The sequence below is a fragment of the Colias philodice genome, chromosome 11 (genome assembly GCF_061535455.1).
Source record: "Colias philodice isolate Cphi_HAF_F1 chromosome 11, ilColPhil1 Martin Lab GWU primary, whole genome shotgun sequence".
In the NCBI taxonomy this organism is placed as follows: Eukaryota; Metazoa; Arthropoda; class Insecta; order Lepidoptera; family Pieridae; genus Colias; species Colias philodice.
The window spans coordinates 4,415,993-4,428,852 of NC_143096.1; the positions used below are offsets into that span (position 1 = coordinate 4,415,993).

Genomic DNA, 12,860 nt, shown 5'->3' on the forward strand with positions numbered 1-12,860 from the left:
TTTGAATTTATCATACAAAGTTGGCAGAAGAGATTTAAGACTTTAACGGATTTTGAATGCGATTTATTCATTATATTATATTTTATCCCTACGTTTCGGACACCTAACAACGAATGTGGTTAAATAAAAGGATAATAAATAATTAATCGCGTTTAAAATCCGTTCAAGTCTTTAGTTTGTTAATGTATCATTCTGGTTTAAAATCAAAGTGCACAAAAATTAAAATTGATGAATTTCGTCTATAAACTATAAAAATTGGTAATACAGTTGATAACATTACTAAGAGTACATAATATAGACAAAGTTTTTACATACTTTTGCACTGAGCTGATTTCATAATTATTGTATTGTCCGTATTGTTAAATGGCTTAAGTATTTCATATTGGTTCCCATAATCGTACTCACATGGAAATTCTGTCATAATACCTATAAAGTAGTACGTACCTACTACGTACATTAGCTATTTACATGGCTAGGATGTTATAAAGGTAGGTATATAAATGTACTTTCTCTCTTTCAATATAAAAGCAATAACTAAGAGACTATGATTTAATTATTTAAATAATGGATGCGATACTGTTTATCATTAAAAAAAAAGAAAACATAGGTCCTACTAATATGCTTCCATTATACGCAAGTATGTAATGACTAGTAATAAGTAATATGGACCAATATATCCTAATAAAACTAATATAGCAAAAAACGGAACATCACTTTTCAATAACTATCTATATTTTATCTTCGCACTTCACAGGATTAGGGTGTGAAAACGTGATAATAGTTCAATTAGTGCTATTACCAACACGTTACGATATTCTTATAAACAAACTCTGAGAAATTAATCAATAGATTTTTGCTCCAATAATTCCCACAATTATAACTTGTATATAAGCTAATAAAGTTAGCTTATTCCGTCACTCATGTCCCCGATCTGATAGGATTGGAAATTACGACTGTTAAATTTAATTTATTAGTACAAAGTACAAAATGTATAGGGTAAGTGAAATTTCTATTTCTTGTGTCTTATAATCCTAATTCAACTCTCAAGGATATCTTCCGAAAATTGAGAAGATTTAACCGTCAAATTCATCGATCTATTTAAGACTCCATAAGATTTCAAAGATCTTGTTTATCGTCACCCGAAAAACTAATTCATACCTACCATATAATATCTGTTTTTATTTCAGTTACTAGCATTCTGTGCAATCCTGTCAGCATGTGACGCGCTGTTTCCTCTTCATCATCATCACCAACATCATCACATCCCACCGGCGATATCGCATCAAGAGATAGTGAAGCATGATGGACCTCATCACCCGATACCGATTCATCATCCCATACCAATCCATCACCCGATTCCCGTTCATCATCACATACCTCATCATATTCCACATGTACCACATGTGCCACATCAAATTCATCATGATCATTACGTAAGTTTAAACCTCTTTATTGTGCGAAATATATTTAATTATATAATTATAGACTACAGGCCCATGTTGAAAAAATTATGGGTCATTTGACCCACCACCTGACCTATCTAGAATGATATAAGAGCATAAAATAATAAGATTCAGCATTATGACGTCACTCGTAAGCTGTCCACCTGAGTGCAGATGAGAATTCGAAAGTTCAGGTAGAGATTTTCTCCCCTTGTCTCCATGATTTTTGTACGGCGTTGCGGAATAATGGCTTAAAAGCAGTATAGAAATAGTATGACACAGATGCCGTACAAAAATGGTGGTCCACAAAGTCGGAATTTATTTTTATTTTTCGACAGTTGCCGGGGTAAATTTGGTCATTTGATTTTGTACGGCATCTGTGTCATACTATTTCTATACTACTTTTAATCAATTATTCCGCAACGCCGTACAAAAATCATGGAGACAAGGGGAGAAAATCTCTACCTGAACCTTCGAATTCTCATCTGCACTCAGGTGGACAGCTTACAAGTGACGTCATAGTGCTGAATCTTATTATTTTATGCTCTTATATCGTTCTAGATAGGTCACCTGGTGGGTCAAATGACCCATAATTTTTTCAACACGGGCCTGTAGTCTATTAGTACTGTATAAGTGTTAACATTTTCTGTCATGTATTATTATGGTCCGGGAGCCAGCAGCAGATTTTATGACCAAGTTCCTCTCAAGCGGTAATTAGTAAAATGCATCAAAGTATAGTATTATGAAGCCTCGTGAACGTCAGCTGGAGCTCGGTTGGGGGGAAGAGCGGTTGTAGCCTCCCGTATCAGCTGACGGTTTTTCCACCAAGATACAGCCAGCTGACATATATATTTATCCACAGTTACATATAAGCTATCATCAGGTAAATTTTTGTTTGAGAGGAAATAACGGAAAATAAATTTTTCTTTAAATTTAACTTTCATGTTCGAGACACCAGCTGACGTATAATACACCATGTTGTAACCAGCTGACTATTTTTTTTCGTTGAGATATTGGGTTGACAAATTTTTAGCTGAGAGGAAATGAATGAATGAATGTATTTTTTTTCCTATGTGCGTGGGAGGCTACAACCGCTCACCCCCCCAACCGAGCGCCAGCTGACGTTCACGAGGCTTTATAATACTATACTCTCATGCGTCTGACGAATTATCTCTTGAGAGGAAATAGTTAACCAAATTTGCACCTGGCTCCCTAACCATTAAGATCAAAGTCAACAATTACCTAGGTTTGATACTGATTGCTGTGAATAGAATCTTTTAAATGATATAGTATCTATTTGAATGTGAAACTTGTGTTGTGAATAATATAATCAGCATTCAGCGTTTGTGAGAGTTTTAACTCAAAATCAAATACTTCTTCATTCAACCATAGATTAAGCGTTACTTTAATTGAACCCAATTTTGCCAACTTTTATTCACATTAATTATAAAATTAGGTTTATATTATGTTGTCTTAGGCCTTCCCAGAGTACAAGTTTGTATACTCAGTGCACGACCACCACACGGGAGATGTGAAGTCTCAGCATGAGTTCCGCCATGGGGACCTCGTCCAAGGAGGCTATGAGCTCGTGGAACCCGACGGCAGGACCAGGAAGGTGGAGTACAAAGCTGACGACCATACCGGGTAAGGCATAGCACATAATATTTATAAAGATTTTGTACTCATAAGAAGTCTAATAAATGCGAAGACTAGGTATAAGTATATTCCTCTTAGTTTATAGTAGCACGTTGAATAATGGAAACAAATAAGATAATTATTGTAAAATAATTGTTCTTGTAATCGTTAATTATAAAAATACCCGTATTTATACTGTTACTAGCGGTCCGCCCCGGCTTCGCCCGTGGTACATATTTACGTTTTCTCTACATAAGAACCATCCTCGTACTTCAAGGAATATAATAAAAAAAGAATTATCGAAATCGGTTCAGCCGTTCTCGAGTTATGCGCTTACCAACACATTTTGGGATTCATTTTTATATTATAGACTAGCGGTCCGCCCCGGCTTCGCCCGTGGTACATATTTACGTTTTCTCTACATAAAAACCATCCTCGTACTTCAAGGAGTATATTAAAAAAAGAATTATCGAAATCGGTTCAGCTGTTCTCGAGTTATGCGCTTACCAACACATTTTGCGATTCATTTTTATATATAAGATTATTAGTCTGCTATTAGTAAATATTTGTATGTTTTTGTTTCTCTAATTTGTTGCTTTGTCTACCCAGAAATATCTAAGAAATCTTTTATCCGGTAAAAACGCACGCAAAGTCGCGGGCTGAAGTGAATAAATATTTCAAATCCTCCTTCGAAGGGCTTCGAATATTCTAAAATCTAAATGTACGAGAACAGTAAATTACATTGAGAAATATATTAGACGGTAACATGAACAAATGAGCCTTGTCGTCAACTCACCTCAACTGACGAGCCATATCGAATTTGTAATGAAATATTTCTTTGTTTAAAATAGGCAATAAATCAAGGATTAATCTTTAATCAATCCATACTAATATTATAAATGCGAAAGTAACTCTGTCTGTCTGTCTGTTACTCAATCACGCCTAAACTACTGAACCAATTAGCATGAAATTTGGTATGGAGATATTTTGATACCCGAGAAAGGACATAGGCTACTTTTTACCCCGGGACATAGGATAGGTTTTATCCCGGAAATCCCACGGGAACGGGAACTATGCGGGTTTTTCTTTGACTGCGCGGGCGATGCCGCGGGTGGAAAGCTAGTCGTTTATAAATATCAAGAGTAATGATTTCGATTTGATGTGCTACATGGCACATGCTTATATCATATTGGCCATCGAATCTTAATAGGTAATCGAATGGAACTTTAACATAATAAATTTGATTTTATGGGTCTGTACAATTTATTGTCTGTTACCTGAAATAAATATAATAAATAAAATAAATAAATAAAATAAATATGAATCAGTAATTGTTTTTTAAATCCCTACATACTTGGGTATTTTATTCCATCTAAAATTTATTTCCTTCGAACACCTTTTATCTCTTTCAACAAAAATTAATTTCACCACCATGTTACTTGTCAAACTTTTGTTTAATTTATTTTTTATTATTTTTTCAGGTTTAATGCGGTTGTCCATCATTCATCACCTCATCATCATATCCATGTACAGCATCATTTATAAATTTTAATCATAAAGTATTACAATATCGCGAACACCTCTGAAATGAATTTTTTTAATAACAATGTAAAAGCAATCAAATGAGAATAAAATATAATTAGCGCTAAATGGTTTTTTCTTTTGTATGTAGGTACAAGAACTGGAGCAGTACCCATATTTCGTAGAGTAAGCAACAAATATTTAAGACAGACTCATTACAATTTAAGAATCGTGAAAAGACATCCAATGAATAAATTTTATGAAGTTTTCAATCTTTATCAAAAAGTCCCGTTCATAATACAAATGTATTTATTAACTCTAACGTAATAACGGTGATGATTGTTGAAAAAAATAGTCCCTAATTTTTTTACCAAGCTATCTATGGGTACAAAAAAATGTCTTATAAAAATAAAATATATAAAACACATGTATAGTGCCGAGATTCAAGTGCGCCTCCAAATTTCATACCTCCTTTAGCTTTTTGTCCACTGTACTGCGATATTATGAGCAGGCGCTTAAAATGTAGCTAGGCTATTTTTCTATGTTTCTATATGTGAATTTCCCTCTTCGCATAGGTATTTTAAGCAAAAAATTTATTTTATAAGGTCTATATTATGGGTACTGGAGGTATTATGAACAAGAAAAGCAGTACGAATAAACAGTAACCAATTGTTACATAAATGTAGGTACATATGTATTTTTCTTTTTAATATACTATATGGGTCATTTTCAAAATATTTGTACGTCACGAAATTGTCAGTAAACTGTTTCGTTAGGAAATGTCAGGAAGTTGTAAAAGTAAGGCTGTATTCAGAATAAGGTAATATTACATATAAAAAAGTAAGAAGTCACTAGTTAAAAAAAATATATATTTTTAGTTACAAAATAATCAACAAAACATTAATTTTTATAATTCTCTGTTTGCTTTTCCTTTTCTTTTCTTCTATCATTAGCTTCTTTCCATTTTTGTCTTCGTGCTTCTTTTTCACTGTCATTAAGATCTGATATTTTTCTTTGTCTTTGTTTCACTTTCTCGAGGTGTGTTTTCCTTTTCTTTTCATATATCTCAGGGTTTTGCTTTTTTAGTTTTTCAATGTATTTTTTTGCCGTTCGGCACCGGTTAGCGGCATTCTGAAACTAAAAAAAGCTGTTGGATATATGTATTTTGAATAAAAATAAAAACAAAAGTAAGCATCACTCGTGTGGGTGGAAAAGCGATCAACACTAAATGCAATAAGGCAAGCGTTATCCCATCAGAAACCACTTGTAAAATTGGAGGCCAAGACTCACTGATCCTTCCACTATACAAAAGTTATCAGATCCCGGGAAAAGTCAAGTCCCTAAGCCCGACTTTACTAACCCTACATCATGGTTTAAAAAAGTATGGCCTGTAGTTACAAAAAAATAATCTTGAGAGATTTATTGTTTTTCTCCTTTATTTTTATTCGTTACATTAATTTAACACACATTTTAATATCTTATTTTCATACTTTACACATGAGACCACAGCTTTACCGTCTACAATTTACTGACGTCAGTAAATGTCAAGAAATTGTTCGTCAGTAACATGTAAAAAATAACCTAAGAAATACTTTTACACAAAACATAATCACATTTACCATTAGATTGAAAGTGTAATCTATTACTCTAGTCATAATTTAAGTATATTACAATTGCGGTAGGTGAATTCTTCAAAATGTACTTACTTTTGTTGAGAATACGTCGTCAGGAAATTGTAACTAAATTTTTTGCACAGCACACTACTGGACTTCTTCCATGTCTGGACGACGAACAAAATGGCGGCGCGTTAATGTGACCTTACTTTTCGTGACATGACCAGTGTTGCCAATGATAAGAGTTAGATTCCTCTTCTTTGTGATACAAGAAGTTGGTTAATTATGTCAATAAATCAGTGTCACGAAATTGTAACGATTGATAGGGACATTTTTATAATATGTAATTCTTCGTTTATTTAAGGTAATTTAAATAGTTTAATCTATCAGATATAACACTTCAAACATTGCTTTTTAATTATGATACAAAAAAATAGGAAGTTTCATACAAAAATTCTGATAAAAATATTGGTTTTCATTGTCGTCCACATAGGGGACAATAAAAAAATGTATGGAGCTTTTTTTGTTACTTTATTTTCACATTAAATTTATGTAAGAATTTGAATCGCAATTCATTGCTTTTTATCAGAAATGATATGCAGTATGCTTAAGTTTAGTCTGTAAAACGTTAACAATGATTTATTTCAGTCGTAACCATATTTTTTTCGAAGATTTTTTAGGGGGACAAACATTTTGTAGTAATGTACAATTATTTTGAAAACGACCCATATGCATTTGCAACAGTACATACAGATAAATCCTCCGTAAATATGACCACGTTTCTCATTTTCGTAAGAAGCTCAAGTGGCTCCCGATCCGCCTTCGCCGGAATGTTCATTACCTACAACTCCTGTATCGAATCCTCTTCAATCCCAAAACTCCTTCTTACCTAAAAGATCATTTCCAATTCCTGCACTGTGATAGCTATTCTTTCCGATCTGTGGACAGGTTAGTGCTGTCTATGCCTCCGCACCGCACACAGTTCTACGGTGTCTCTTTTACCGTAAGGGCCACCAGATTATGGAACTCCCTGCCAGTTAGCATCCGACAAGCTCAAACGCTGTCCACCTTTACCAAACAAGTCCGAAATCACTACTTGAACCTAGCATTTAACTCGGATTATTAAGATTAATTAATTTATTATTTGTGTCTTTATTTATTTTTCTATCTAAACTACAGTATGAGTTTATGTATGTGTGTATTATTGTAATATAATTATTATTTGTATATGTATTATACTATATTATATGTAATACATATAATATTTCATATGTATGTAATATGTAATTATAATAGATCATATATTTATGTATGTATATATATATATATATATATATTTGTACTTCCTACCTACCTCCTTTTTTATAATATTACTCCACACAGTAGGTTGCCTGGAAGAGATCACTCTTAAGTGATAAGGCCGCCTTCTGTGCTGGACTAGTTTTAAGTTTTAATTTTAAGAATTTATTTGTATGCCAGCACAATAAAGTGTTAATAAATAAATAAATAAAATAAAATAAATCGAAATAATGACATTATAAATTTACATGAAAATTGTAATGCGTAGATTTATTTAATGTTATGGTAATATTTTAAAGTCATTTAGCCATTATAAATTAATACATTATTTCCGGGATGTGCACGCAAATCATTAAAGCTAATAGTTGAAACTGATCTTTATATGCCTATTTAAGATACCGATAATCTATTATTTTGCGTAATAGAGGCTCAATCAGTAAACGTTCAACATGATTAAGGTAAGTCGTCTTCAATGTTCCAATCAATCGAGTAATATCCTTTTTTCGTTCAAAATATTGTTGACTATTTTTATCTTACTACTTGTATCGCCAAACATATATGTATTTTAAATAGAGGAAGATTGATGGGCCTTGTTCTTTTTAATTAAACTCGATTCTTCATTGTTAAATTTTATAAGACATATATTTAATACCATTTCAGTTACTTCTTTTCACCGCTGTAGTCATAGCAGGGGTTGTAAGCGCCGAGGAACAAGTTGCACAACTGTCTCAAAACTATGAGAGCACAGACTACATAAGACATTATGAACCATACCCTTATCACGACAGGAGAGATGTATGTATCTTCTTATATATAAAAATGAATCGCAAAATGTGTTGGTAAGCGCATAACTCGAGAACGGCTGAACCGATTTCGATAATTCTTTTTTTATTATATTCCTTGAAGTACGAGGATGGTTTTTATGTAGAGAAAACGTAAGTACCACGGGCGAAGCCGGGGCGGACCGCTAGTCTATAATATAAAAATGAATCGCAAAATGTGTTGGTAAGCGCATAACTCGAGAACGGCTGAATCGATTTCGATAATTCTTTTTTTATTATATTCCTTGAAGTACGAGGATGGATTTATGTAGAGAAAACGTAAATATGTACCACGGGCGAAGCCGGGGCGGACCGCTAGTTTCAAATAAAAATCAAAACTAGAGATGTTCGAAATCTCATACAATCGTCATTTGTCACTGATACAATATTTGGCTTAAACGTGACATTGCTTACTGCAAACTCCTTTTTGTATGTGAACTACGTAAGCATATTAATTGATTCAGTTTATTCGCCGCAAATCTTATTAATGTATTTAATGTTTTATTTACAGAATAGACATGATAGACACCATCATGATCGTGACCGTCACCATTCGTAAGTTTAACAAATTCGTAGAATTCGTTAAATTCGTTTCCTTAAGATGCTAAAAGGATATGTCTTTTAGCATCCGATGTAAATTCTTCAACTTTAATATTCCAAAATTAAATCGCGCCTATAAATAAAAACGAGCAGAGTGGTAGAAACTCGTTTGATAACACAATTTTATGTTACAGGCACAGACACAGAGGCCACGACGACCGCCACCACCGTGACAGGCACGATCACCACGACAGACATGAATACATCCCATATCATCCACCCACTCCATATGTAGTTCCTAAAGTAGAAGTCAATTACTTGAACCACGACGTTGGACACAGTGGCTATTCAAGAGCTGGACAGTATCATGACAGTCACGTTCCTGTCGTGCCTAAACCCTATGTACCTCCTGTTCATCACACTCCCTACGTAGAAAGAAACTACGCCACGCCAAACTACGGAATCAGTCATTATTCACCCGTAAAAGAATCATACAGTCATTATCCTTATGCGGAACGGAAATATGAAAATAGCTATGAACACAACTATGGATACAGCTACCCTGAAAGAGACTACATTCCTGTTAAAGAACCTGAAGTCGAACCATACAACTATTATAATCCATATGGCAGTTACGACTCGTATAGAGGATACGACAATTATTATTAGATGAATAAATCTTGACTGAACGATATTCTCCGGCCAGCTTTAATTTTAACACTAATAATTATTAAATTTGATATTTTATTTCTATATATTTGTATCACTTATTTTTTTATAAATTGTTGCATTAAAAATTCAAAATACTTATATTATGTTTTATTTTCAACATTAATTTTTCACAATTTATGTGATAATAGATAATATATATGTCATTACAGTAGTTACCTATGTTTTTCCTTAAATTATCAAAATGGAGAAAAGGTATCAAACTACGAGTAGGTAAAAAGCTGGGAATGAAAACTGAAAAGCATAAATATTTTAAAAAGAACAAGGCAGAATCTCTCCATCACAGATATCGTTTAAATTTCTAAATTAGGATAATATTAAGTATATAAATTATATATTAAATATGTACATATTTTTGTTCTTCATTATAAAAATTAAGCCAATTAAAAAATCTGATTGAATAATTATCCATATTATGAGCAAACGGATATAATTAGACTGATAGAGAAATTCAGTTTCCATATTTGTACACAGATATCTGTACATTGTAATACTACGTTAGGTACCTATTCACTTAAGTTATGCTAAATATTCCTAATTAAGTATCTATTTTGTTCACGCGATTTAACGTTTAACATAACAATTATGCTTGAGATTGTGGCAGATATTTTTTTGTAATAAGTAATTGAGATCGTTAATCATCTTACGTAGTATTACCGTTCTTAATACACACATTATCAGCGAATCGAACATGCAATATACTTCAGAATCATGTTTCAAGTAAGACACGTGCTAAAAAAATATTATAAATAATAATAATGTGTTTTAATTATTACTGATGTTGAATCGTCTTTCAGTTCTTGATGTTTGCTGCCATAGTAACAAGGGGTATTGCCAGTGATACTGAACTAAATGCGTATGGTAATAATTACAACACAGAGGATGTAACCGACGGATTATTGCTAAATTATAATCGTGATATAACAGTAAGTTTATTTTTAATCAATTTTACTCTTTAACTTGGCCATTATATATCTCTAAATTAATAACCAGAAAAGCTATTCCATTGTAGTTTAAAGATAACCTCCTTCTAACTTTTACAGAATAAATGGAACGTTGACGTGGATCATGTGTATGTATTTTATATTAATGGTTAAATAAATAGTAATCCTGACTTCTCAATTTCCTGCATCATAAACATACCCTAAGAACATACCTATTAATGTTTCTAATACATTTCAAATTTTACAGATCACCTCCAATCAACATACCATACTGGGCTAATAATGAAAATAACCAGAATAATATAAATCCAAGTTATATATTTAACAACTATGGTCTTAATGATAACAGCTACTTAAACGGTGGTTCAATTCAATCAAATAATAACATTTTACCACACAGCGAAATAGTTCCAAATCTAGTCAATTATCCTGGACCGTTATTTTTTCCGAAAAAGAACAATATATTTCATAAAGAACACAGAGTTACGGATGCGTTATTCAATACACAACGTGATTTCTATCACGACCAGATACAACCAATCAAAATAATAAATTTACCTAATAATAACAACTACCCGAATGGTGCTGAGAAGACTGAATTAAGTAATGGGAATATGAGATCTAACAATAACGCACACCGAAGTGGTTTACATTTTAAAGATGTGGCAAATATTATATCTAACAATAACGCAAAACAAAGTGGTATACATTTCAAAGATATTGTGCAAGAAGTACTTTTAAAAAAGAAAAATAACGCGAACATGGAAGATGATATTGATGAAACTAATAATAGTAATCAACATCCTTTTAAAACTGGACAAGAGTTACCTGTAAGTAACAGCTATGCACGTTTTGAAGACAATATAAAATCAAAACCTGTTTCTGAAGATATTGATTATCGACAATATGATAACAAACGTTTTAAGGAACCAGAAGATTTGTCCAAACAAGTTTACGTGCCTGAGGTTTTTTATAAACCTCGTGAAGAAGTAAAAAATAATATAAAATCAAAAGCGCAACATTCTGTTTCTGAAGACATTGATTATCGACAATATGATAAAAAACGTTTAAAGGAACCTGAAAATTCGTCCGAAGAAGTTTACGTGCCTGCAGTTGTTTATAAACCTCGTGAAGAAGTAAAAAATAGTATAAAATCAAAAGCGCAACATCCTGTTTCTGAAGACCTTGATTACCGACAATATGATAACAAACCTTTAAAGGAACCTGAAAATTTGTCCGAAGAAGTTTACGTGCCTGCGGTTGTTTACAAACCCCGTGAAGAAGTTGAAAAAAATAATTACAACGAGTCACCCGAAAGTAATAGTCATAAAGATTCTAAATCACACGGCAGAGTTGGCCCTAGTACAAGTAAGGATAGAAATTTGTTATCGAAGAATTACGATCGCAACCCTTCAAATTACCCACAACAAGAACGTAGAACCAATAATTATAGAAATCAGCAACCTCGAAATAATGGTTACAGGCAAAATTTAAAAGGAAATGTTGCAGAAGTTGAAGACAATAATTATATTGCATACCTAAAACGTATAATCCAAGTAATTTTTTCTAATAAAAAGTACGTAGCCGATTTTTTAAAGAATGTGAATCCAGTTAAAGAGTTGTTTGAACCAATATACTATGAATTAACAAACAAAGGTTATGAAATGAATAATGACGGCAATATTGCTCGACCTGAGAGCAGTTATAATCACAATAATAAAGAACCAGAAATTGATATAAGAAGTTTAAATAGACCGAAATATGTGAGAAATGCGGCATCTATAGTAGATTTACGTGTACAGCAGCATCCTGTATTAGGCAATGATGGTGATGAAAATATTTATAATGAAAATATCGCATATACTGTTAAAATTAACAATCCGCAGATACAACGTTCTCACAGAAATATAGCAACAGTAGATAATATAGCAGTACCATCAGATTATACTTTAGAATATGGTGGACAGATTGAAAATAATCCTGGAAACCTTGAATATGGTATTAATCCTCCCCAAGAAAGTATGAAACAAGATGAAGAGCCCAATAAGCCTAAGTTAGAGTATGGTTCATTTTATACCGTCGGCACTTTGATGCCATTAAAAAGAGTTCCTCCACCATATATACTCGCTGAGTACAGACGCCATAACGGAAGTTATATTGATGAAGTACAGTAATATAAAGTTTAATAAAGAATAAAATGTCAATTAATTTCCAATGTAACAATAGATTATAATTTTTATGTAAAATATTATAAATAAATGTATTGAATGTGTCAATTTTTATTTTATTGTATCACTATTTTTTTTTTTTTTTTTT

The 12,860-nt window shown here is 32.5% G+C and overlaps 3 protein-coding genes and 1 long non-coding RNA gene across 4 annotated transcripts; 3 read left to right on the forward strand and 1 right to left on the reverse strand.

Annotated features, from left to right (window-relative positions):
- The first annotated feature begins 839 nt into the window (after positions 1-839).
- LOC149484514 (uncharacterized) lies at positions 840-4,727 on the forward strand. The gene is made up of 4 exons (XM_089700673.1): positions 840-996; positions 1,188-1,433; positions 2,920-3,086; positions 4,559-4,727. The coding sequence occupies exons 1-4, from the start codon at positions 988-990 to the stop codon at positions 4,620-4,622; spliced, it is 486 nt and encodes a 161-aa protein (XP_089556799.1). The 5' UTR covers positions 840-987; the 3' UTR covers positions 4,623-4,727.
- Positions 3,624-6,968, reverse strand: LOC149484515 (uncharacterized). Its single transcript, XR_016316271.1, has 3 exons — positions 6,937-6,968; positions 4,428-5,312; positions 3,624-4,301 (listed from the first exon to the last, which is right to left on the reverse strand). It is a non-coding gene; the product is annotated as an uncharacterized LOC149484515 (long non-coding RNA).
- Positions 6,969-7,733: 765 nt separating this feature from the next.
- Positions 7,734-9,681, forward strand: LOC149484516 (uncharacterized). The gene is made up of 4 exons (XM_089700704.1): positions 7,734-7,968; positions 8,171-8,305; positions 8,843-8,886; positions 9,066-9,681. The coding sequence occupies exons 1-4, from the start codon at positions 7,960-7,962 to the stop codon at positions 9,538-9,540; spliced, it is 663 nt and encodes a 220-aa protein (XP_089556830.1). The 5' UTR covers positions 7,734-7,959; the 3' UTR covers positions 9,541-9,681.
- Positions 9,682-10,394: 713 nt separating this feature from the next.
- On the forward strand, positions 10,395-12,751 carry LOC149484517 (uncharacterized). The gene is made up of 3 exons (XM_089700639.1): positions 10,395-10,526; positions 10,644-10,672; positions 10,792-12,751. Exons 1-3 carry the CDS (start codon positions 10,404-10,406, stop codon positions 12,716-12,718), a joined length of 2,079 nt encoding a protein of 692 aa, XP_089556765.1. The 5' UTR covers positions 10,395-10,403; the 3' UTR covers positions 12,719-12,751.
- The last annotated feature ends 109 nt before the right edge of the window (positions 12,752-12,860 follow it).

Coding starts and splice junctions, on each gene's coding strand:
- LOC149484514 (XM_089700673.1), top strand. Junction 1,434..2,919: donor AAATTCATCATGATCATTAC/GTAAGTTTAAAC, acceptor ATGTTGTCTTAG/GCCTTCCCAGAGTACAAGTT. Junction 3,087..4,558: donor AAAGCTGACGACCATACCGG/GTAAGGCATAGC, acceptor TTATTTTTTCAG/GTTTAATGCGGTTGTCCATC.
- LOC149484516 (XM_089700704.1), top strand. Junction 8,306..8,842: donor CTTATCACGACAGGAGAGAT/GTATGTATCTTC, acceptor TTTTATTTACAG/AATAGACATGATAGACACCA. Junction 8,887..9,065: donor GATCGTGACCGTCACCATTC/GTAAGTTTAACA, acceptor TTTATGTTACAG/GCACAGACACAGAGGCCACG.
- LOC149484517 (XM_089700639.1), top strand. CDS start 10,404: ATGTTTGCTGCCATAGTAACAAGGGGTATTGCCAGTGATACTGAACTA. Junction 10,527..10,643: donor ATTATAATCGTGATATAACA/GTAAGTTTATTT, acceptor TAACTTTTACAG/AATAAATGGAACGTTGACGT. Junction 10,673..10,791: donor AACGTTGACGTGGATCATGT/GTATGTATTTTA, acceptor CAAATTTTACAG/ATCACCTCCAATCAACATAC.